This window comes from Trachurus japonicus, chromosome 5 (genome assembly GCF_045865225.1).
Source record: "Trachurus japonicus isolate A0001 chromosome 5, Traja_1.0".
Taxonomy (NCBI): Eukaryota; Metazoa; Chordata; class Actinopteri; order Carangiformes; family Carangidae; genus Trachurus; species Trachurus japonicus.
Genome location: NC_140911.1, coordinates 19,316,000 through 19,340,141, shown reverse-complemented (window position 1 = coordinate 19,340,141; position 24,142 = coordinate 19,316,000). Strand labels below are relative to the sequence as shown.

General features: G+C 42.6%; 1 protein-coding gene across 1 annotated transcript in view; it reads left to right on the top strand.

The window, feature by feature from the left end:
* The first annotated feature begins 9,036 nt into the window (after positions 1 to 9,036).
* Positions 9,037 to 24,142, top strand: part of pmepa1 (prostate transmembrane protein, androgen induced 1) — a 38,854-nt gene continuing 23,748 nt past the window's right edge. The window contains exons 1-2 of the mRNA XM_085778043.1: positions 9,037 to 9,084; positions 9,119 to 9,227. Of these exons, the coding sequence (XP_085634169.1) occupies positions 9,122 to 9,227 (106 nt within the window). The 5' untranslated portion in view covers positions 9,037 to 9,084; positions 9,119 to 9,121. The remainder of the gene's footprint in view (positions 9,085 to 9,118; positions 9,228 to 24,142) is intronic.

The following is a 24,142-nucleotide window of genomic DNA, read 5'->3' as shown; positions in this document are numbered from 1 at the left end:
GGATAAGCGGAGGAAAAAATTACAAAGCAAGGCCAGGGACTTGACGAGGATGGAGAAAAAGTGAGAGAGAAAATGGAAAAGATGAGAGAAACCAAGAGAGAGAAGATGAGACAGAGAGAGACAGAGTGGCACCAACTGACTGAAAAGCAGAAACCTTGGAGAGGTTAATGAACATGTGCATGAAAAGACTGGAACAACAAAAAAAATAGATGACAAAAAAATGAGAATAATAGAAAGAAAGAAAGAGACAGTCATGGAAGAAAAACTGAGACCTCATCACCTCAAGATGTGAACGATAACACAGAGCTCCAAACAAATGCACTTACACGTTGATGTGTCACAGGAAGAAAGTTCAGATCTGAATGATACAGTGAGTGATTAGTGAACTGCAGTTTCACATTCAGCATCCTGTGACCGTGCATCATTGTAATGGTCCAGTGGGTGCTCTGGAATGTGCAAAGAAACACTTCCCCATGAGGACCTAATATTCATCACACAATGTCCATGATTTGAGCCCTGTTACATTTCCCTCTCACATTCCTTAAAATCAAAGACTGTCAAATTAAAGCCATAAAACCATCTTACATCAATAATACATCAGATCACCAATGCGTTCCTGTTTCTTCTAGAGGATCCCAAAGCCAGATGTGTAATTAGCTCTTAGGAGAAGAAATTATTTTTCAACAAAGTAAAGATAGATGGGCATTAGATACTTGGGGTAAACCAAAACTGCGTACTTACTGCAAAATAAAACAGGTATTTGGCCCAGAAAACTATGTTTTGTATAATTTGTCTAAAAAGAAAAGATCCCTGTGTGCTCAATTGAGAGCTGGTATTCTTGGTCTTCATATGGAGACAGGCAGATATGTTGGCACAGCAGAAGATGATAGAATTTGTAGCTTATGTGACATCCAAGAGGTGGAGAATAAAATGCATTTTGTGTTCTACTGTCCTTTCTATGACTCTATAAGACAAAAATTATTTAGTAAAGTAGATCCAAATAACGAATTTGTGTGGTTGGATGATGCTGAGAAGCTAAAACTTCTTTTTTATTTGAATATTTTTGCATTTTCTTTATTTCTTGAAAAGGCTTGGGCAATGAGACGAAGAACGATATATAGTTGAGTACTGAAAGTAATCTGAAGTTGTTTATTTATGTCACACCTGTGTGGCAGGTAACACCAACAGGAAGGACTGTCTAGTTTTTGTTTTTTTGTATTTGTTATTGTGTCTTGTAATCCCATATGGGACGGGCCACAGTGGTGGCATGACACGAAAATAAAACATTCATTCATTCATTCATTCATATGAGCTCTGGGTAGCCCAAGCGGGTCTCCTCCCAGTTGGCTGAGACTGGAGAGAACATCCAAAGGAAGACACTCAGGAGGCGTAATGAGCTCGTGAACAGAGGCTCAATCGCCTGGTAAATCAAGAGTTTTGTCTCACGGCTCTCTTTTCACCCTGATAGTCCAGTACAAGGTCTGATGCTGCTCCTGTCAATCTCCTGCTCCAACCTACCCTCACTTGTGAACAAGACCCTGAGATGATTAAAGCAGAAGTAAGCGATATTTTTGTGTTAATATAAGTCTTAAATAGTTGTATCTTCCGACAGCAATCACTTCTATAGAGTGTTTGGTCTGAAACACGGGTCTGTCAGTCCCTCTGCTCTGCTCTGAGCCCAGGAGAAAACTTTCCTTGTATCCTACAAGTTTTATCCAATGAGGAGAGAGAACGGCATAAAGGGGCAGTCCTCTCTGTGTGTGCAGCCAAGGGATGCGCCTGAATGTGGTGACGTAGGGACGAGGACCAATAGATCCATGACGAGGGCGGGGGCTGCTAACTCCATCGGCTGACAAGACGTTATGGTGCGTTCAAGGCAACTCGTAACTCGTGTTTTTCCGACCTGTGAAGTCGTACCAGTTCGATCTGGTACGAGTTCACGGGTCAGAAGTTACGAGTGGCCGTTATAGTGACTTTCACAGGTAAAACAGGTCGGAGAAACACGAGTGTGTTGCCTGGAACGCTACAAAGTCGTAAGTCGTGACTTGAAGCTGTAATTTACGGTTTCAAAAGCCTGCCTGGAACGCAGCATTAGCCAAAACGACCGGATCGCTTACTTCTGCTTTAAACTTTGGTGCAACAGCTCCTTTAAACCCAGAGGCATCAGTCCACTGCTTACTGCTGAGAACCGTGGCCTCAGACCTAAAGGTGCTGACTCTCATCTTGGCTTCTTCACAGACTGCCCCTATGAAATCTGGAGGTTACGCTCTGATGAAGCCAACAAAACCAAACAACCAAGCAAAAAACAGAAACACACCCCTGATATTGACTGCACTACTGTGTGGTTATGGATAAGGAATTTGCTGAAGGTTGGACTAAGGTTGTGGTCAACTATAGAAAAATAACAAGATACAGTATATCGACAGAGACATAAAAAAAACTCAGGATAATAGGAGTGCCACTGGAAAAGAGGACTAAAAAAGACAAAATGAACAAGACTGATGACCTGTTCAGACTTGGTTTCAACCTCTGCTCAATGCTGCTTGTAGCTTTATTATACTTCTGTTTCAGCAGGACAAGGCTGAGTGAGAGTGGAGAAGGACAGTGCTCTGGTTTGGTATAAAACACAAGAATTTCAATTAGACTGGAGTGTAGAATAGTCTGACTCAGTTCAAGGAAGGTCTCAAGTAGGTAGTCTAACTTTGCGGTCTCTCAATTTTTTCATTTCCAATTTTTTCAATTTCACATACAATTCATGTTTAACAACCCTAAAAACTAAGCAAAAAGACAGTAACAAAAACGACTCAACACATAGAATTGAACACAGCCTCATCTTTCCTCAGACTGCTTATATCAACATCCACAAAATCCATTCGGCCTGAACCACAACACAGTAGGTTCTCCCACACAGCAATATCAACAGAAAGAAATCAGCCAACATATTTGAACTCCTTCTTTTGCACCTTTACAAAATCACTAAATGACTTTTCCCATGGTAAATAACCCAAACACAAACCTAAAGGATGCAAAGTCCAACAAAATAAACTGAGGTGGAGCAGGTCGTCCATTAATAAAAAGGGAGTTCAATACCCAGCTTCCACAGGCCAGGTGTCAAAAATGTTTATGGGCAAGAAACGTTACCCCACGCTGCCCCTGATGGCTGTTCCATCATCAGTGTATCAGTGTACGTATTGGTGTTTACATGTGTGAGCAAATGGGTGAATGTGGCAAGAATTTGAAAGTGTTTAAAGCAGAAGTAAGCGATATATTTGTGTTAATATAAGTCTTAAATAGTTATATCTTCCGACAGCAATCACTTATATAGCCGAAACACGGGTCTGTCAGTCCCTCTGCTCTGCTCTGAGCCGAGGAGAAAACTTTTCTCGTATCCTACAGTTTTTATCCAATGAGGAGAGAGAATGGCATGAAGGGCTGTGTGTGCAGCCAAGGGATGCGCGTGAATGTGGTGACGTAGGGACGAGGACTGTTATGGTGCGTTCAAGGCAACCCGTAACTCGTGTTTTTCCGACCTGTGAAGCCGTACCAGTTCGATCTGGTACGAGTTCACGTGTCGGAAGTTACGAGTGGCCGTTATAGTGACTTTCACCGGTAAAACAGGTCGGAGAAACACGAGTGGGTTGCCTGGAACGCTACAAAATCGTAAGTTGTGACTTGAAGCTGTAATTTACGGTTTCAAAAGCCTGCCTGGAACGCAGCATTAGCCAAAACGACCGGATCGCTTACTTCTGCTTTAAGTGGTCAGTCTATTTAAGTTTTAATAGTAAAAAGGACGGGTGTGAGACACTGTGAGACAGTGATGCTATCATGACATCACCAAGATTAAATTGACCAGGAAATGCTTGGTGGCATCTGCTTTCAAACACTAGTCCTGCATGGTGGGCCAGGCCAGCACAAAGAAACAATGTTAAAACTGAAACTAACATAACACTATCACAGATGGATCTGGAATAGGAAGTGATGCAATGGTGAATCAGAGACAAGTTTAGGAGGCAGCTAGTGCACATCCTCCTGGTAGATAACTCTGTAACAGGAACACCTCAGTTCTTATCTCACGATCATCAAGCTGGAGGATTAGATAATTGTTGCTGTGATGACTTCACAGATAAACTGCCATGCAGAGTTTTGGTCTGGTAAGTCTGATAACAGATATATTACTCACACCAGTCTTCCTAGACTGTATAATCATCTCACCAGTTCCTGAAACAACAGCCCCCGCGAAGCCCCCTCCTGCCCCCCCTCAGTCTGAACACCACAACAGACTGCACTCACTGTGAGGGTGTCAGACGGACGGAGAGCGAGCAGGCCCTCAGCCCACTGGTGATTCACCCTTTGCATTCTTCTGAGGAAGGGTGTGATGAACACAGGGAGACAGACAAAGACACGGAGTGACCACACCTGGGCGTCCATGCCGGTGACTCAGCCCCTTCAGACTGAACTGACTCACAGCCGGATCGCCTCTCACTGTCTCAGCCTGCAGGAGCTCTGCCCGCTGCTTCTACTGTACTACACCACTGACTGCATGATCCAGTGAACGGTGACACACACCGATCGTTTTACGCTACACACACCGCGTGTACAGTTATTAGGCTACAGTTGAGATTTTTGGGGCATCACAGATCAACCGCTAAAAGGGGGACCTGATTTATTTTGAAAACTCTGGGGTTGCGTTTTACTTTGAAACTCTGGGGGCATTGTATTGTAATCTGGACGGACAGAACCTGAGACCTCTGGTAACCATGACACTCCACGATCCTGATCGGGTCTCGTCAGGGCCGTTGTATAGGGGAGAAAGGTGATGATAACTCTAGGGGCCCAGCGCCCAGTAAGGCCCACAAAAAACCCAGTAGTCTAATCTTTGTATGACTGATTTATTCTGCATAAGACCCTGACTGATACTCATAGTAATGCTGCATTAGCATCAAAACAAAGTAGGCTAAATAAAAAATGATAATACATACGTAGTCTAAGAAAAAAAGTGGAAAAGTCAGGGGCCCACTTTAGTATTCTTTCATGGGGCCCAGAATTCCTAGCAACGGCCCTGGGTCTCATCACCTCCACTACCACTGGTCTGTTTCAGACGTGTGACTGACTGACTGTTCAGTTACTTTATAAGAGATTCTGCTGTTTGTTGTTCAGAAAGTAACCTTCCTGTTTCCATGGACTCATACATGGTCAGTGCGTGCAGGAATAACCATGTACATGTGTTTTCAGGTGTCATCATTGTTGTTGCCATGGGTGTTTGGTTTCCTATGGAAAAACTGCATAATTTGCAGTCTTTGTGTTTACTGATCAATTCTCACCCACCATCTTTATGTGGTGTCTAACCACGTTACCAAACTGGGCATTCATCGGAAGTGGGTGCTGTCTCAGCCAAAACGGGTGTCTGGGCTGTTGGCTGCTATACAGTCAAGCTAAACGGGAGCAGCGCTGTTTTATTCTAAGCTCAGAGTGAGAGGAATCTGGTCCGAGTAAACTGTAGTGACAGAAAAACCTCACAAGGATGAGACCGGTCCAATGTTTCGTGCAGCAGAGAGCAGGGCCGGCCCTAGGATTTTGGTGGCCCCCTAAACAAGATTTTTGTTTGTGGCCCTGCACTCTAAGCACAAACACCAAATCACTGGTTAAAACTGAACACAGACGTGTTTATGCCTCTGAGGTTTGAGGCCATTTTCTTGACTTTTACATATTTTCTTAAATGTATCTTTTTAAGATACTTGCAGATGTAACAATACTCAAGTGTTTTATGTCTAAATATTAGAACCTCCGCTGTAAGCACACTGAGGCCAGTTTGTCCTAGAACACTGTAGAAAGAAATAATTTAGGACAAATGCTGGAAATTTGAGGTCTGCTTTTTGAAAAAATTCAAATCCCTTTTGAAAACACTCCTTCAGTTATAAGAATGAACTGTTTTGGTGCTTGAAATAGGATATGAATACAGTAATAGATAAGTGTAGAAAACAAGTCTAAAATGACATTTTGTCAGATTGCTTTTTGAGCACAAATGTTGTCATTCTGCCGTTCTATTTTCACCAAATGTCTCAAATGTGAGATAAAGAAGCTGAATATTGACTTCACATTACATATAAAGCTCATAGCTGCATGTGCAGACCTCAGGATGTTTAAATGACTTGATGAACCCCGGGACCTTTCTGATCATGTGGCCCCCCACCTAACGGCTGTGGCCCTAAACAACCACATAGAGGGTTTATGCCAGGGGCCGGCCCTGGCAGAGAGTTTGGAGCTGATGTTGGAGCAGTCCTGACTAGGACCAGCAGGGTTGGTGGTGCCATCAGTGTCAGTGCTGCTGGAGCCCAGCAGGGGTCAGGAGAGGCCCTACAGGTTCTTGTATCAGTCTCATACTCTGTGGTCTCATACCGTGCCACAGTGTCTTTGAACCAGGTTCCTCGCTGCCTCCTTGATCTGTGTTGTAATCACTTGTTTTTCCTGCTGATGAAACATGTTGTATCGACTTAGAGATTGAAGGATGAACGTGAGTGGCATTATTTTCCCTCCATCTACGTGATTAGGGCTTTGCTGAGTCCAGCTGGGCCATAAAACCACTTTAACATGCAGCCATAAAGTCCAGCAGACCTAATTAGAAAGTTGACTCAGATGAGACATGCTGTTACAGTCTCGCCCCATTGGTCCCTGGGGCCTGTCAATCATGGAAGTGACGCAATGCTGTCTGGCTCTGCTGATCCACTGCAGACATACTCTCTCTCTGTCTCTCTCTGTCTCTCTCAGCTGATACACAGTGCAGTGTTCCCACTACTGTAAAGTTTTCTATTTAGCTCTTAATGGGCTTTGGCCATTAACTGAACTTTTACTTTAACTGAACTGTTTGTATTTTTGAGTAATGGGCTACATCGGCTATGTTCGATCTTCAACACTGGATGTCACGATGGAGAAGTGGTCGTCACTGTTGGCTCCCAGCATGCAGGCTCTGGGTTTGATTCCCAGATTTCCAGGTTCCTATTGATTGGTGACTTCAGCAGTGTGTGTCTCTATATATGTCAGTCCTGTGATAATTGCCGATCTGTTAGGGGGGAAAAATCATGAGAAGATATTGATGTATAGAGAATTCGTAGACGAGAAGCGCGTAACTGAGTTTGAACTCGGAGCTCAGACACCGAGGAGCTGCTGATCATGAGAGGATCAAAGACAGGACAAGAAAAAAGTGACATTTGTGATGGTCTGTGTCTCGATGCTTAATTACAACGTGATGCTGTCAGCCATGGTTGGTGTTGTTACAACGGGTGGCACAGAGTCATTACCAATTAAAAACTTTTCTGGAGCAATCAAAGGGTGAATTTGATGACATACACTGTATTTAGTTCCCTGCTTGAGCTTTTGTTATTTGAGAGAGAGAATACATTTCTTGCAGTTCTTGCAGTCAAAAGGACCAGATCTACCACAGTTAAGTGACGGTCTGTGGCTGTGTGACCTGGTGCTGCTTCTTTTTGACCTGAATCATGTTTTCAGTGATCTCAACTTGACGCTGCAGGGCCACGGCAAACTCATTACTGCAATGTTTGATGGCGTTAGAGAAAAGTTCAACTGCTGCAGGGACAGCTCAAAGATGGATGTTAGGTTGAATATGACATTTGACATCATCTGAATTCAGACAAGAACCATAAACTCCTGACTTCAGGGACCACGGGAAGCTATTTTACCTTTTCCAACAGCAGAACTGCAAGACTCTCATTGACTTCTACAGAGGACTTTCCTCATCAACGTCCCCTACACCAAGCCAACATGCCCACTGAATGATCCCTTTGTTCAAAAGCACATAAATCTGTGTGAAAACGTTCTCTACTGTGGCCACCAACAAAGCAACTAAGCTGCAGATCCAGGCTGACAAACAACCATTTACATGTTTGTCTTCTATATAGCAATGATGGAGATGGGACCAGATATCAGAGAAATTGTGGTAAACTGCAAACAGCACAAGAAATCCAATCTTAAATGTATGTTTATGTACAAAATACTGATAAATAATGTGACTTAATGAATAACCAGACATGCAACACTAACCAAATAATATTTACAACAACATTAATGAGCTTTTACTTTACTTGTCATGAATCAAATGTGCTGAAATGACTGTACACGGGATATGACAGGGCAGAAGATCAAATAACTTTTTTTTAAAAGTTGAAATTTGTATTTATTTGTTTATATAGCTATAGTTAGTATAGGGACACATACATACTACTGAACAAAAGATAAAATGTGGAAATACAGAAATAAGTAAAAGCTATAAATAAAAGAATGAATAAATAACCTAAATAAGTATTTCCTTAATAAAATGATTTTATTTTGCACTTATTTAGCTTTATTTCCGTAGCTACTTATTCCGTAACACTTGTGCCATTATTTTTCCTGCATAGAAAAAAGGACCTTTATCTGCCATTTCCCCTGAGACAGAGGGAGAGGGAGAGAGGGAGGGAGAGAGAGAGGGAGAGGAGGGGTGAGAGAGACTAGGGAGACAGAGAGACAGAGAGAGAGAGAGAGAGAGAGAGAGACAGACAGAGCACCAGGCAAACGGCAGCAGCGGGTTTAGTCGCCGGTCACTCGGCGGAAAAACACGGAACAATTGAAGCGAATCTGCAATGGACGGAACCGAGAATTTAAAGTAGCCGAACTCCTACGTCCCAGGAAACGACTGAACTCCATTTAACAGAGTGGATAGATAGATAGATAGATAGATAGATAGATAGATAGATAGATAGATAGATAGATAGATAGATAGATAGATAGATAGATTTTGGAGGAAGAGGAAGAGAAACCAGAGAGAAGAGGAAGAGGTGGAGAAAACCGAGGCAGTAGGAGGAGGACGGACGGAGCGGAGGGGAAGGAAGGAAAGGAAAGGAGAGGAGGCTGGAGAGAGAGAAAGAGAAGGGAGGATTTTTTGGCTGGAGTTTGTCCTAGTGGCTTTTTGGTCTCCTCTCCTCTCCTTCCTCCGGTCGCCATCTCTCCTCCTACTCCCTCTCTCCCTCTCTCCGTCTCTCTCTGTGTCTGTCTGCCTGAGCCGGAGTGTTTATGTCTGGCTTCAGGAGGACTGTAGTAGTGGTAGTGGTAGTAGGTCTAGTGGTAGTAAATGTTGAACTTGATGGGTTTGTTAAACGCCACCGCCGCCACCGCCAATGTCTCCTCCTGTACTTGTAACTGCAAGCGCTTCACCTCCCTCCAGAGCATGGAAATCAGTGAGTGACTTCTACTTCTTCTACTTCTCCACTTTCTGTCCTAATGCAATGACTTTTTTTTGTCTCGGTGTCTGTCACTGTATGTGTGTGTGTGTGTGTGTGTGTGTGTTTATTTGTCCTCGGGGCTGCAGCAGTTCTTGTTACAGCGGAGGAAGAGGACGGAGCAAACCGCTACTAACTAACTAACTAACTAACTAAACAACTCTTTACTTTTAGGCCTACTATTATCAGCCATTGTGATGTTGTGTGTGTGTGTGTGTGTGTGTGTGTGTGTCGGTGACATGAACCTGTCTTATACCTTGTTGAGTCTTTTTTGTTGTGTTGTTGCCTTTGAACGGGCTTGTTGTTACTAGTTTCAGTCATTGTGATTTAAATGTAGCCTACCTAGGTACAGACACTGTAGCAACATCGGTCTGTGTTCCCGGTTCATAAACCCTTCATTTGCCGATAGCCAGGCTAAAGCTTGATTTTGAACTTGACCCCCAAACCGCTGACTTCTGATTTGCCCCCCCTAACCCCCCAGTCTAACTCAACAACCCCTCTATTCACTTGTCATTAATATGGGATTGAGCTACAGTCTGGTTTTGGTCGTTTAGTAGCTACTTCTCCCAGAGAGTCTGATAAATAGACTGTGTTTTTTGAGGGGGGGGGGGGGGTGTTTTGGTTGCTCTATAGGCTAAATCCTCCTTTTTCTGTTGCTTTAAGAGATTTAAACTCTGGTGAAGCTGTATAGGGGAAGTTACCGGGAGGACACCGGAGGAAACGGTTGGTTATAGGGCGATGGAAAAGGAGGGGAGCGGGAAGTTTAGTCGTCACTTCGAGCCAGACGTCTGTCTAGCCGTCTGCTCTCTCTCTCTCTCTCTCTCTCTCTCTCTCTCTCTCTCTCTCTCTCTGTGTGTGTGTGTGTGTGTGTGTGGTCCTATCCAGGAAATCCCGGCGTATGTAGCTATGTTCATACCAGTCTAGTTTTATGTGTCTTTTAGTGTAGTAGCCTACTTCTTGAAGCAGGAAGACACTGATCGGTCGCGGGTTAAATTCCCAGTAGCATATAAACTGTGTGTGTGTGTGTGCGTGTGTGTGTGGTTCATGTCTAGTAGACAGTGACTCAGAAAACTTGGAAACACAATAAACATACGTAGGCTATTACAAGTCAATCACTTATTATTTATTGTCATTAATCTCACAATCACTGTATATCCGCTCCCCCATCATTTCTTATTGTCCTGACTGAATTTCAAAATCTATCAGTTGATCTTAAATTATTAGGCTGGTTGATTTACTCATCATCTGCATAAAATAATCTGCAAGTAGCTACTTTGATCACTGGTGATAAACTGCACTATAGGGCTGCGATTATTGACTAAGGTCATTTTAATGTAATGTGTCTGTAATTTCCCATCTTGGGATCAATAAAGTATGTAGGTTTATTTAGAAAGGGGGGATATATTTAAAGCAGTGCCATTAACATGTTACAATATGTATGTAGTGCTGCATTACATGGCCAAAAGTATGTGGACCCATATGTGAACATGTTCCAAAACCACAGGCGTTAATCTGCTGCTAAAACTGCCCCCACCCTAATGGGAGGGTCCTCCACTGAGGCACAGACCAAACCTGGCTGCAGACAGACACAGTTGATCCCAGTTGCACCATTGGATGATAAAGGCACAGACTAGTCAAGAGTAACCAGTATAGGACGCAAAGAGAGTTCACAAACTGAAACAATGCAATACAAACAATGACTGTTTCAGGCAGACTGGATGATGATGTCTGCTGGAGTTTTAAGAACTTTTTGTTCCATAGCAAATCATTGAAATCTGCCACACTGTCCAGGGCAGGAGGTTCAACCAAAACCTGAAGGTTTGCAATGAAGGTCCTTAAAGCAGAAGTAAGCGATATTTTTGTGTTAACATAAGTCTTAAATAGTTCTATCTTCCGACAGCAATCACTTACATAGAGTGTTTGGACTGAAACACGGGTCTGTCAGTCACTCTGCTCTGCTCTGAGCCCAGGAGAAAACTTTACTTGTATCCTACAAGTTTTATCCAATGAGGAGAGAGAACGGCATAAAGGGGCAGTCCTCTCTGTGTGTGCAGCCAAGGGATGCGCCTGAATGTGGTGACGTAGGGACGAGGGCCAATAGATCCATGACGAGGGCGGGGGCTGCTAACTCCATCGCCTGACAAGAAGTTATGGTGCGTTCAAGGCAACTCGTAATTCGTGTTTTTCCGACCTGTGAAGTCGTACCAGTTCGATCTGGTACGAGTTCACGGGTCAGAAGTTACGAGTGGCCGTTATAGTGACTTTCACAGGTAAAACAGGTCGGAGAAACACGAGTGGGTTGCCTGGAACGCTACAAAGTCGTAAGTCGTGACTTGAAGCTGTAATTTACGGTTTCAAAAGCCTGCCTGGAACGCAGCATTAGCCAAAACCACCGGATCGCTTACTTCTGCTTTAATTATCACTTAGGTCTCATGCATTTTCTGAGCAAGGAAGTGACCAACTGTCTAAGGGATTTGTGCTGCTATGGACAGGACATTCATTGAAAAGTAACACTTGTCATTATAAAGCACCTTCAAGGTCATTATCCAAATCTTATGAACATCCCAACACCTCAGTGCGGACCAGGCACTACGTTTAGGGTCCCTTTGGAGCCTACTGGTCATGGCCCAAGCACTATTGAACTTTATTACTATTGAATCAATTTTAAAAGGACTTGAGGTTTGTTTCAATTTCCGTGTTTATTTGTTTTTCTCTGTTAAGGCCCTCAAAAATAAAACATTACAGCAGAATAACACCAACATTAATGATAGTAATTATAATCCTCCAACAACAACAACTCAAAAGCTTTGCAATAGCATTGCACAGCACTTGAGATTTGACTGACCAAATGTTGATCTGATGAATTCTCTAGGAAGCATCACATCCTTAAATCTCAAAAAGTGTGCCAGACTGTGGAGGAAATTTAAAATAGCTTCCCATCGGTGGTAGGCGGTGGGTGCGGGAGAATTTTTCTTGTGTCTTTCTGCATTTTTGTACTGAATTTCATACACACAGATGAATTCCCAGGGAGAGGAAAAAGGAAGCAAAGTTCCTATGTTTTTAATCACGATTGAAAACACGATTGGGTTTCAGTGCTCAGGCCCAGTTCCACAAACCAGTTATGATGTCTGTCATTGTGTAGACTACATATACCATGACATCGTCCTATAGACAGGAATAAAAAGCAGCCCATTAGTGGTGTAGGAATTAAGGCCATGAATAGCCTCTGGGTGGAGGAGCCAGGCTGTCCTCGTTCTGATGCTTTCAGTCTTTAGAAAAGAGGAGGAAGTTAAACACATGCTTAACGGCTGAGAGGAGTAATGAAGGATCTACTGTCACTTTGTCTATAATCTAATGGTGTCAATGTCTGTTTAGATCTCACCACGTGACTCTGGATGCCCCGTGAACCTTTCTGTCCAGATGTAGCTTCTGATTCCACACAGCTGAGGATGCTCTTGTCTTGATCCCAGAGCTTATGAAACTGTCATCAGATTTTCCTGTGGCAGAATCAAGTCCTCGTGGTTATCTGCCTCTACCACACGGACTAGTTTCAGGATGTAACCTGTTTATCCAGAATCATATTACCCCACCCAATTACCCAACTCAGCCGAAGCTGTTCCTCCCCCCCGTCATCGAGCTCTGCTCTCTCTGCATGGGAACTGTTGGGTTTCCCTAGAAATTAAAAGTTCCTTGACATAATGGACATTTTGACCTGTGGCAACATACAACTAAAACTAAATCAAATTGAACTAAATATAAAACAAGAATAATTTTTGTGAAATTTTGTAGTGATTGATGAGTTAAGCCAGAGACACACCGGCCCGACCTTCGGGCGTCGGGCCTCGTCGGGAGCTTGTCTGTTTGGTGTGTTCCTCTCCGTCGGGGAGCCTCGGGTCTTGTCGGGTCTCGTCGGGGCCGATTCGGGTACTCTGATTGGCTGTGTGCTAGCTATGTTGATTCTGATTGGCGGTGCCCTAAGCGAATCAGCGCGGTGTGTGGGAGGGACGGAAGTGACCACAGTAAACAAACGGTGTCCTAGCCTGTCCTACAGTAAAACTGGTATACAAAATAAAAAGAGGAGTAAAGCAATATATTAAGCGGCAATATATATATATATATTTAAACATCAAAGATGTTCAATCAAACCCACATAGTTTGAAACAACCTTCAAAACACACACAGCTCACAACTAAGCATATAAAGCCCGCTAGTTTAATGCTAACGTGTAATGTAAAACACCATAGACGGGCTAACAGAAATTAGCATCGGCTATCGCCAATTCGCGGCAACCGAGCCACAGCAGTAAGCTGCTAAAAACTGTTTTAATTTCGGCTTTAGCGCTGTTAACACGTGGCTGGTTAAATTGTTTTGGGGAGATTAATGTTGGTCTCATTGATGAAATTAACTGTGGCAGTGGCATTAGTTTGTTTGAATGAACAGTGAGCAGAGCTGCCCCTGGTCTGTATTGGTCTGTATTTCTTTGGGAGTCCTCGCCACTCAGTCGCTCTGGTCGGCAGTCGGGGCAGTCACAGTGTGTTTCACTGTTTCCTTTCTCCCGACGAGAGGCGACAGACTCGTCGGCCAAAGCCGTCGGCGTCGGGACGCGTCGGGAAGCGTCGTGGCGGTGTGTTCCTGGCTTTAGGTCTTGAGAAATAGCTAAAAAGTGTTTTGTGAGGTCACACTGACCCTTTGACCTTCACCCTAATAACTGAGACATAATGTCCGTGGTTCAGGTAAAGGACTCAGTCAGGAAGCTGCTCAGACCAGACTGGAGAAACCATGAGCAACGCTAAACTGAGTCTGGAATCTTGTTACCATAAAGTCAAAACATCATTACATGTTGTTGTTGTATTAAGAATTTAATAAAATAGATAGAGGGATCTCATATAAAAAGTACAAGTATGTGCAACGACTGTGTCTCACACACACACACACACACACACACACACACACACACACACACACACACTGTTCTGTCTGAAAACAGACATGATGTTTAGTCTAGCAGACAGATGGAGGGAAAGAGATAAACCTGAGTAGAGAAAGAGACATAGATGGTGAAACTCTGGAAAAGAGGAGTACGTTGTCAGAGAATGACAGAGAGAGAGAAAGAGACAGAGAGAGAGAGAGAGAGAAAGAGATATATTATGCCTGCACCAAAGGACTTTTTGGGTTTTCGAAAGCTCACATCCACAAGGCTAAAACCGGATTTTGTGAGGTCACATTGACCTTGACCTTTGACCTTTGAATCTATTCGGTTGCGGAGACGTGTCGGAATAAAAACACAGAGCTACAGCTGAGATGTCTGAGTGGCACTGGAGTGTGACGGGAAAGATGAAAGAGACAGAGGAGAAAGTTCAAGAGGATAATCCAGGTTATGCATGAGGTGAAGTGATCAAAGGAGCTCAGAGACCTGACAGAAAAAAACAACAATCTTTGATTTGTTTTCTGGTGACAGAGCTTCTATTTTATAACAGATTCCAGTATTTCTGTTGCCATAGTTCAACTACTTAAAAACACAACAACACAATCTCTCAATTCCCTTTAACTGTGAACGCACCCAAGGCCTTAAGGACACATCCGAGGTCCAGTTACAGACCACGTTCAGAGATGGTCTGGACCACATGTGTCCACATTCCTTAAGCTTTCCTGTTTACTCTGTTGACGATTAGTTCCAACACAGTTTCATCACTGAAAATAAATCACTAATTCAAATAGATAAAACTTAAAGGACAGTTCCAGGCGAATTCAACACGGGGGTGTATGTTCCTATCATTTTAGGTCTAAAAGAAGGAATCTGAAGATTTTCAGTTTAATCGCTCCTGTTTTGCGGTAGTTGTGTCTGTCCCGGCATCGCCACGGCAGCAATGAATGGGAGTGGATGTAAGTTCCGCTGTTTAGGCTGTTTCCATCCCTCAAAGCTGCATTTTTTTTTCACAGACAGCGTCAGATGGCAACTCAAACATGCACCGAGAAGTTTATTTACCTCAAGCAAGCCGACATGTTTGTAAAACTAGATCTAATTCAAAGTCTCCCGGAGTCTCGCGCGAGACCCAGTTGCCGTGCGCGGTGTGTTCACATGCAGTGGGAAAAGCTACCGTTTGTGTCATAAACACAGGAATATCAACTCTTTACTTGCTGTAAGCGGTGCATTAACAGTGCAACCAAACTATCAAAGCTAGCAACTCTGCTCTGTACTAACAGCCATAATATCATCACCAGAGCATCTTTTTCCTGCACTAGGAAACATTGCATCAAAGCCAAGGCCAAGCCTCAGTTCTGAGCATGTTGCTGAGCATGTTCACGAGCGTTGGGCGATCAACTGGTGCCATAGTCATCACCAGCTACACATTTCGCCACAACATGGATTATGCAATGCCATGAACACTGTGAGAATTCAACAGCCTGATCATACGACTGCCTGTGCTCATGAAAATGAAATAAAATAGAAAATAAAATAGATTTGCTCAGCAGAAATAGCCACTTGGTATTGATTGATAACTAGGGATGTCACGATTACTTGTTTTCACAATTAATCGCGGTCTTAAACGCCACAATTAATTAATTGTAAAGATTCCTAAATACCGTTACTTCCCAAATAAGATGATGTTGGAACCTTATCGGCAGATGTGCGCAAAAATAAAGGTGAATGCACCGATACTGGTCCATTTATTTAACGTAACATTGAATCGGTAGGAATTTAAATGTTAGTGTGTCATTTGTATTAAAAAAAAAAACACAAAATAAAACAAAAAATGATTAAAATAAATGTAAACATTTGGTATAGATGACAATTTATGACCTGAATATTTCAAACATTTCCCCTGGGGGGTTCTAATAATTGGTCATATATTCATAGATATTTGAAATATTTTGTGTAAACAATGAGTAATGTAATTATATTTTGACTATATTTGATTTTACACATTCATAGTGTTGTGAAATTAATTAGCCTAATGCATAATAATCGTGATAATCGTAACACCGTGATTATTTCTCTGACAATAATTGTACCAAGAACATTTGTAATTGTGACATCCCTATTGATAACGTTACCACACCCAGGCTAAAACCAGAAAGACTTCAACCACCATTGGCAGTAGAGCAGCACACCCAAAAAACCACCCCAAACCACACAGGTGTCACTACATTGTTTACCATTGTAGAGCACACGGAGAGACTTGTAAGAGATGGAAAGATAACACGAAAGCAATCACGCTATTCTATTCATATCTCAGGACATGATGCCTGCTCAAACAGTAGAGAAAGATCTGTGGTGTGCAGCTTCCTGGTCAGACGTTTATTAGCCAGAGGCGTCTGCAGATCCATGGCATCCACCGAACTACAGGACCCCCCCAAAAAAAACTGCCAGCCTCTAATCCCCAATGGCCACAGCTTATAGCAGAGAACTGTCTGGGGGTTGATCGATAGCTGCTACCCTCGAGCTAACGTAGTCTTCCTCACATGTGTGGTTGTGTGTAGGGATGTCACGATTACTTGTTTTCACAATTAATCGTGGTATTAAAAGCCACAATTAATTAATCGTAAAGATTCCTAAATACCGTCACTTTCCAAAAAAGATAATATGTCAGAACCATGTCGGCAAAGTAAAGGTAAATGCACAGATACTGGTAAATTTACATGTACGTATGTACCTATGTACAGTACATAACACTGAATTGGTAGGAATTTAAATGTAAGCGTGTCATTTGTAATTTAAAAAAAAAAGATTAAAATATAGATTTCAAACATTTTCCCACACACACATACATATTTCAAATATTTTGTTTAAACAATCAGTTATGTAAGTATATTTTGGCTATATTTGATTTTACACATTCATAGTGTTTAAAAGAAATTGATTATTGCATAGAAATCATCATAATCGTAATACCGTGATTATTTCTCTGACAATAATCGTACCAAGAAAATCTGTAATCGTGACATCCGTAGTTGTGTGTTATTATGCGTGTACTGTGTGTGTACTGAGGGTCTACGCACCTGTGAAGTAAAGTCTTTTAAATTTATTTAACTCAATTTCCCGCAGTTCCTGAGTCACTTTAAACCCTCCTGCACATCCTCCTTCATCTGGATCTGGCTGGGACGTTGTAATTGCAGGGTCGCATTTACCTGTTACACCCACTCACACTCACACACACACACACACACACACACACACACACACACACACACACACAGACACACACACACACCCACATCTGTTCTGAGTGGCAGACATCAGTAGTCAAAGCATATGACATCAGCATTACTCACTGGCCAGCCATGTGTGTGTGTGTGTGTGTGTGTGTGGTGAAGTCATTGCTGCATAGTATCAGCCCACAAGAATAGTTTTCTACCAGTTTCTACCAGGTTTCTCCACGTCTGTTCATCTTAACATCAAACCCCAGCAGTCTGACTGTGTAGCCAGCATAAATGTTATCTACAGTGTTTGTCTTAATGTGTGCGTGTGTGTGTGTGTGTGTGTGTGCGTGTGAGAGAGAGAGTTTGAGTTCAGCTGGAGGGTAGTGACATTTATTTTGGTTTCTGAATTTGAGGAAGCGAGTCAGAGTGTTCCTGAGAGGACAGGAAGTGAATGCAGCCTTGGCAACAGGAAGGACATGAGGCTGTGAGAGGTCATCACTAGGAATCTGTTTTGATTATCAAATGACCCTTAGAAGAAAAAAGAAAAAAGAAAAAAGACTGCTAACTTTGGCTTGTTGCCTATAAACAGGGCTGAAGATATTATCATTTGGTCTTGTACAAAACAATCATGTTCCTTTAAGTGTGGGGAATATGATTTGAAGGAGCATCTTTGTACAAGCATCTAAACAGTCATTTAAATGATGCACAACAATGTGACACAATTTTTGAATAAAAAAGCATGAGCTCTAAATATAATAATAATACCAAACACCGTATGTTATTTTTATCTGTGAAAGTACAGCCATATAGTAACACCACCAAAATGGAACTAGCTGCAGCAAAACACCCCTGTAAGAAATATAAAATGATTTGATCTGTATTTACACCATGACCAAAAAGTCATTGTCACATCTGAAATTCGTGTCTGATGTAGCCTAGTAATGTGTCGTTATCATGTGTCGGTACGAAAAGACGCCTCTCTCCAGTCCTGTCTGATCTGCTTCGTCATGTGACAGTGGTGATGTTTATGAATCATTGTGAGCAGCAGGAAAAAGGAGCGTCACGTTCTCCCGTGTCCTCTTTTGACAGCGTCTGTCCCGAGGCTACAGAGATGCAGCTTTGTGTTTCGTCTGAAGCGGTAACAGCTCCTCCGCTGCTGAACTAAGATCACTGTCATCACTGTTATGTTACCGTGGTCCTACGGGAACAGACAGAAAAGACAGTAGTAGTCTGTGATTATTGATAGATTATTAGTTTTCCACAGTAATCAGATATGATAAGCTCTTTGGTTTAAAGGAGAGAACTGAGCCATCTGTCTCTCTGTTTGTCTTCGCCCTTCTCTCTTTCTGTCGGTCTCTTTCTCTGTCTTTCTCACTCAGTGAGTCGTGGAAATTAAATGACTGAGTCTATTCTGGCTGCCCTCCTAAAGTTATTATGTAAACCTCTCTGTCTGGCTGCTCTGTGCGTGTGTGCGTGCGTGTGTCTGTGTATCTGTGTGTGTCAGATGAAGCAGGATTTGTAAACGCATTTGCATAAAGACCAGAGTTTGTTTGTTATGACTGTCTGTCTGAGTGTCTGTCTGTCTTTGATTGACAGCTGGCATTGCTATAGAAACAGAATCTCTTCAATAATTTCACAACAAGGAGGGAGTAGTTTCATACTCTGAGAGCTGACTCAGCTGTTTAGTCATTGTGTGTTTCCCATTTCCATGTAAGCTGCCACCACGCTGGGATGTGCACACACAGACAGTACAGTCACAAGGTCAGTGTGGCAGTGTTGAGTTCCCAGTTAAAGGGAAAGTCATCGGCGTATGATGTTTTAACTAATGACACAATATCCTATGATCTTGTGACAGTGTTGTATTAGTCTGAGAGAAACTCAGAATGGACTTGTATCTGGTTTTAAAGGGATACGGCAACATTTTTTTTCGTATCTTGCCTCACTCCCAAATCCATGACAAGCAGACAGCCACCATCCTTCCAACTGTGCGTACAACAAGTGGATAGAAGTGTATGGGTAGTGTTAGCCTGCCTCCTACCCGAGCCGAAATCAGCAGTCAGAAGCTGATCTCATTTTAGCTCTAAACTCTGTAAATATATCACCTTATCAACATTTCAAACATGTTTAGGCGAGAAAGTAGCCGTTTAGATCAGCAGTGTGTCGTTAAAGGGACAACGAGGAGTTTCTATTTGGTTATAAAAAAGTCTCACGTTAATGTGGATGAATCTCCGCTACCCACACTTGTTAATGGGCCCATTTTCCATAAATATATCGTTCTGTCTCTATCGTTATTTTGTTATTATTAATGGTGGTGGAAATGCTGGTCGAGCCGACCAGCATTTCCTTCGTGGCGAGTCATGAGAATAACGCAGCCAAATCGCCGTTTATGGTCCAAACTACGACGGTATGTGAACCTCTTTGAACCTCTGACTTTAATTATTGATGAATGAAAACATGAGTCTGTCTTGTACCGGTCAAGGAATTTTACGGTGCGCAGAGGCTCATAAATGTAGTGTGAAAACGCTTCACTTTTCCAAAACTCCTCGTTGTCCCTTTAATTTGTCTAAATACCAGCTGTTTACAATTTTGTTTGGACGAATTAGGCGCTACTCAAGCTAGCCGTTGTGACCAACGCACTTCCGGTTACTTTCACAAAATAAAACACCCGTTGCCCTTTACATACAGAAGTGCTTTAGGAAGCTAACCTACCCTCGATGTAGCTAGCTTGAACCAAAATAAACCGTCTTTGCTTGAACCCTCCGTTTTGACCGATCTCGTCCCGTTTAGAGTTGCTGAAGAGTTTCTTTGATGACTTTAGGTGGAGGCAGGCTAACACTACCCATACACTTCCAGTGTTTGAGCTAAGCTAATTAGAGACTTTAGGTGGAGGCAGGCTAACACTACCCATACACTTCCAGTGTTTGAGCTAAGCTAATTACGGGCGATACGGCTCTATCTCCCTCGTTACTGCACGCACAGTGGAAAGGATGGTGTCTATCTGCTGGTCATGGACTCGGGAGTGAGGCAAGACACGAAAAAAAAAATGTTGGCGTATCCCTTTAAGCCACATACACTTTTGACACCTCTGTGGTTTTCATTTATATTTAACCAGGACTTCCTACGGTGCAGTCTGACACACGCACCTCTGTTAATGGGGACCCAACCACTGCTCCCTCTCCTCCTCCCCCCTGCCCTCATTCAGGCAACTTGTCATCCCACGTGGAAGGGCAGAACCAAATATCTTTTCTACGCCGACATGAAGGATAGTTAGGATCATCTATTGTTTTACCCCCTCTGGGCTGTTCTGACAACGTGATCTGATGAGGCATGCGAGGAACTGAGGAGCCGTGCTGACTGGCCTGATTGGGCTGCTTTATGACAATAATGTGCATTGTTGTGCACACAATATTGCTGACGGTGTCTCTGAGTGAATACATACAGTATCTGCGTTGATATGATTATCCCGTGGAAAACCAATAAATATTTACCCGATAAGAAAACCTTGGGCTCCCCGAGAGATTAAGACTGCTATTTATAACAAGAAATTAGCTCTCAAAAATGGTGACAAGGATGTGATCAAACCATCACATTAGGAATAAAAGTGTGTAATTAGACGGGGGAGGAGGAACTACATGGATAATGATGAGTACAGATTACAGCAGAGTGAGAACAGAGGGTTGTGGGATGGCATGAAGCTTATCACAGGCTATGGCCCTACATCTCAGGTACATGACGGGGCCTGCAGATGAGGATGATTTCTTTTTTTGCCAGTTTTGTCAAACATGACTTCAATTGGCCCAATGTGGGATTTTTTATATGATTTGCTTTCCTACAAAAAAACTAAAAGTACATAATAATCAATGTTATTGTGAATCTGTTTTATATATCCCAGACTCGGGGCGGTGCGTGGCGCAGTGGTTAAGGCGGCCGCCCCATGTAGAGGCTACAGTCCTCACCGCAGGCGTCCCTGGTTCGAATCCCGCGTCAGGCAGACCTTTCCTGCATGTCATTCCCCCTCTCTCTGCCTCCCCCTTTCCTGTCTATCTATACTATGGCTATCAAATAAAGGCATAAAAGCCAAACAATATATTAATATATCCCAGACTCTACTACTACAAATACAAGAAAACCCAGTGGCACTGAGAATATACCATTGTCATTTTGTGGTTGATTACCAACTAGGGCATCCAGGAAGCCTTTTGCATGTGTGGCACTGAAGTTTTCGATGATGATTCCTCTGCTGGTGTTCTTCATCAGCGGTTACCACCTTCATTCATTTGCTGTTGTGCTGTCCATAGGGATGTCCCGATCCGATATTGATATCGGATATCTTTCCGATATCAGCCAAAAAAACAAATATCGGATTATATCGGACTACATCTAAAATCTCCGATATAAACGCTCCGATAAAAGCAGTTCATTATTCTGCTCCAGCACTTCTGTCCTAGGTGACCCTCGTTCACACTCCAACACAGTAGGTGGCGGTAATGCACCTTAATGTTGGTGTGCCTGTCTATGGGTTTTTACATTATACGTTAGCATTAAGCTAGCGGACTTTATGCTTAGTTTTGATACTGGCTGTGTGTGTTTTGAACGTTGTTTCAAACTATGTGTGAACTATGTATGCCATTTTTACTGTAAGGCAGGCTATAATCTTTAATTTGGAGTGACAAATAAAACCTTGAAGCAAGAAGATTTTGCCTTTTGTTTGACATTGATGTACCTACAGTAATTCAAGTTGTAAATAAGGTTTGTTTTTTAATATTTTACATTTCAAAAGTAAGCTCACTACTGTCTGTCCCATAGAAGAACATGACAGCAGCAGCCTGTCAGCCAATAACAGGAGGACTCTCCTTTGTATTAGAATTTGAAAAATATAAATAATCGATTTTTTCACCACCCCTAATATCGGATCAATATCGGTATCGGGCCGATATTGAAGGCTGCAATATCGGTATCGTATCGGATATGAAAAAGTGGTATCGGGACATCCCTAGCTGTCCACTTAACTTCTACATGTTTCTTACCGTTGTCTGTCTCACACTGTTGACATTCAGTTCCCTCCCTGGGAGAGTGATAAAATATTGATGATAAAGTATTCAGAGTAAATGTAACAGCTCCCACCATTTGACACTGTCCTATGTCTGAAGAGCTTTAAGGAATCCCATTTTTGGAAGTGAGACTGTTTTGCTCTGCATTTCTACTGGTTTCAATTCCCTGGTCTGTTCGTTATAAAGAGAAGGACGCCGCTCTGGATAATTCAGCTGCTGGTAAAAAAAAAAAAAAACGCCAAACATCTGGTTCTCTTAGAGGCTGTCACAACTAAAGTTAGCGGCAAACTTTGCTTCCACACTCATTCAGCGACTGATCCCCTAACCCTAAACCTGTGGTGTTTGACTCATACAGTCCTTGTTCCCCCTTCCTGTCATGATGTGAAGTAGAAAGACCCATGTAGGGAAGAAACACACACACACACACACACACTGTTCTGCTTCATTCAATAAGCAAAACTATTTATGACCCCAGCGTTAATCACGTGTGTTATTTTACATAATGTGAAACTTTGAAAGTCTTTCCAGAAAGGCAGAAAGAAAGAAAGTTTTTTTTGTTTTTTTTCTCAAGTGATTTATTAAATCTTGAAATGTTTGCATGGTCGCTGGTATTTTGGGCCCCATGCACTGCATGATCAAATATTTTTCAGGGCCCATCAGTCACAGGCCCTGAGAAGGATCCTAAGTTAGGATCCTTCTCAGGGCCGTATGGCGCCTCTGAGTAGATGTTATGTAATATTTTTAGACAAACTCCTCTGACTTTGTGATCAAACCGGAGCAAACCACTTATTTTCCCAGTGATGTATAAAAATGTTCTCTGATACAATAATTGATGCATTTACATAGTCAACAGCAGTATCTTATAGTATCCACATGGGTCTAAATTAGTTGATTTTATTAACCCCCCCCCACCCCCCTCCCCTCGTCTTATTTATGCTTTTCATTCATCCTCTCAGCTGTTCTTTGTTTCCTGGTCTAGACACCAATAACGCACAAAACAGCAACCAGAGAGTCATCAGCAGGTCTCATCATGCATGTATGTAGATGCATGCAGAGTGTGTGTCTGGAGGTCGAGGTCGTGGTCACTTTGGGGGTGGGGGGCTGTGTGTGTGTGTGTGTGTGTGTGTGTGTCTTTGTCTGTGTGTTTCTGCATATGATCTGCATATAAGTGTTGTGCTGCTGAGGCCCGGGAGTCTGTCAGACGTATATCGCTCCATTAATTAGCCTGAAGTCAGAGCCTAGTGCCTATATGTGCGTCTGCGCTGTGAGTGAACTGTCTGAGTGCCAAGAGGCGGCTGCATAAATAAAAGAGAGTGACTGTCTGCTGTCGGCAGCCCTGGGTGGGTGGAGATCTGCTTGTTTTTCATTAATTAGTCTGAGACGAAGAAAACCTGTGTGGTTCTCTGCTCCTCTAAATACTTGATGATGCTGTTCTTCTGCTGCGATGCTTGAAGATGTCCAGTGTTTATAGTGTTCACATTAACTAATATGTGTAAATGTGAAAAAATGTGCATTTTGTTTATCAGTCTGAGATTGTTCAGTCCTTTTAGTACGGATTTATTCTTCTTATATTGTTTTTTTTTCATATATAGTGAGAGAAAGGGAGGGAGATTGTGCCGTTATTATGAGACAAATCTGTGTTTTCTTGATTATTGATTATATTAAAGGACAATTCCAGGC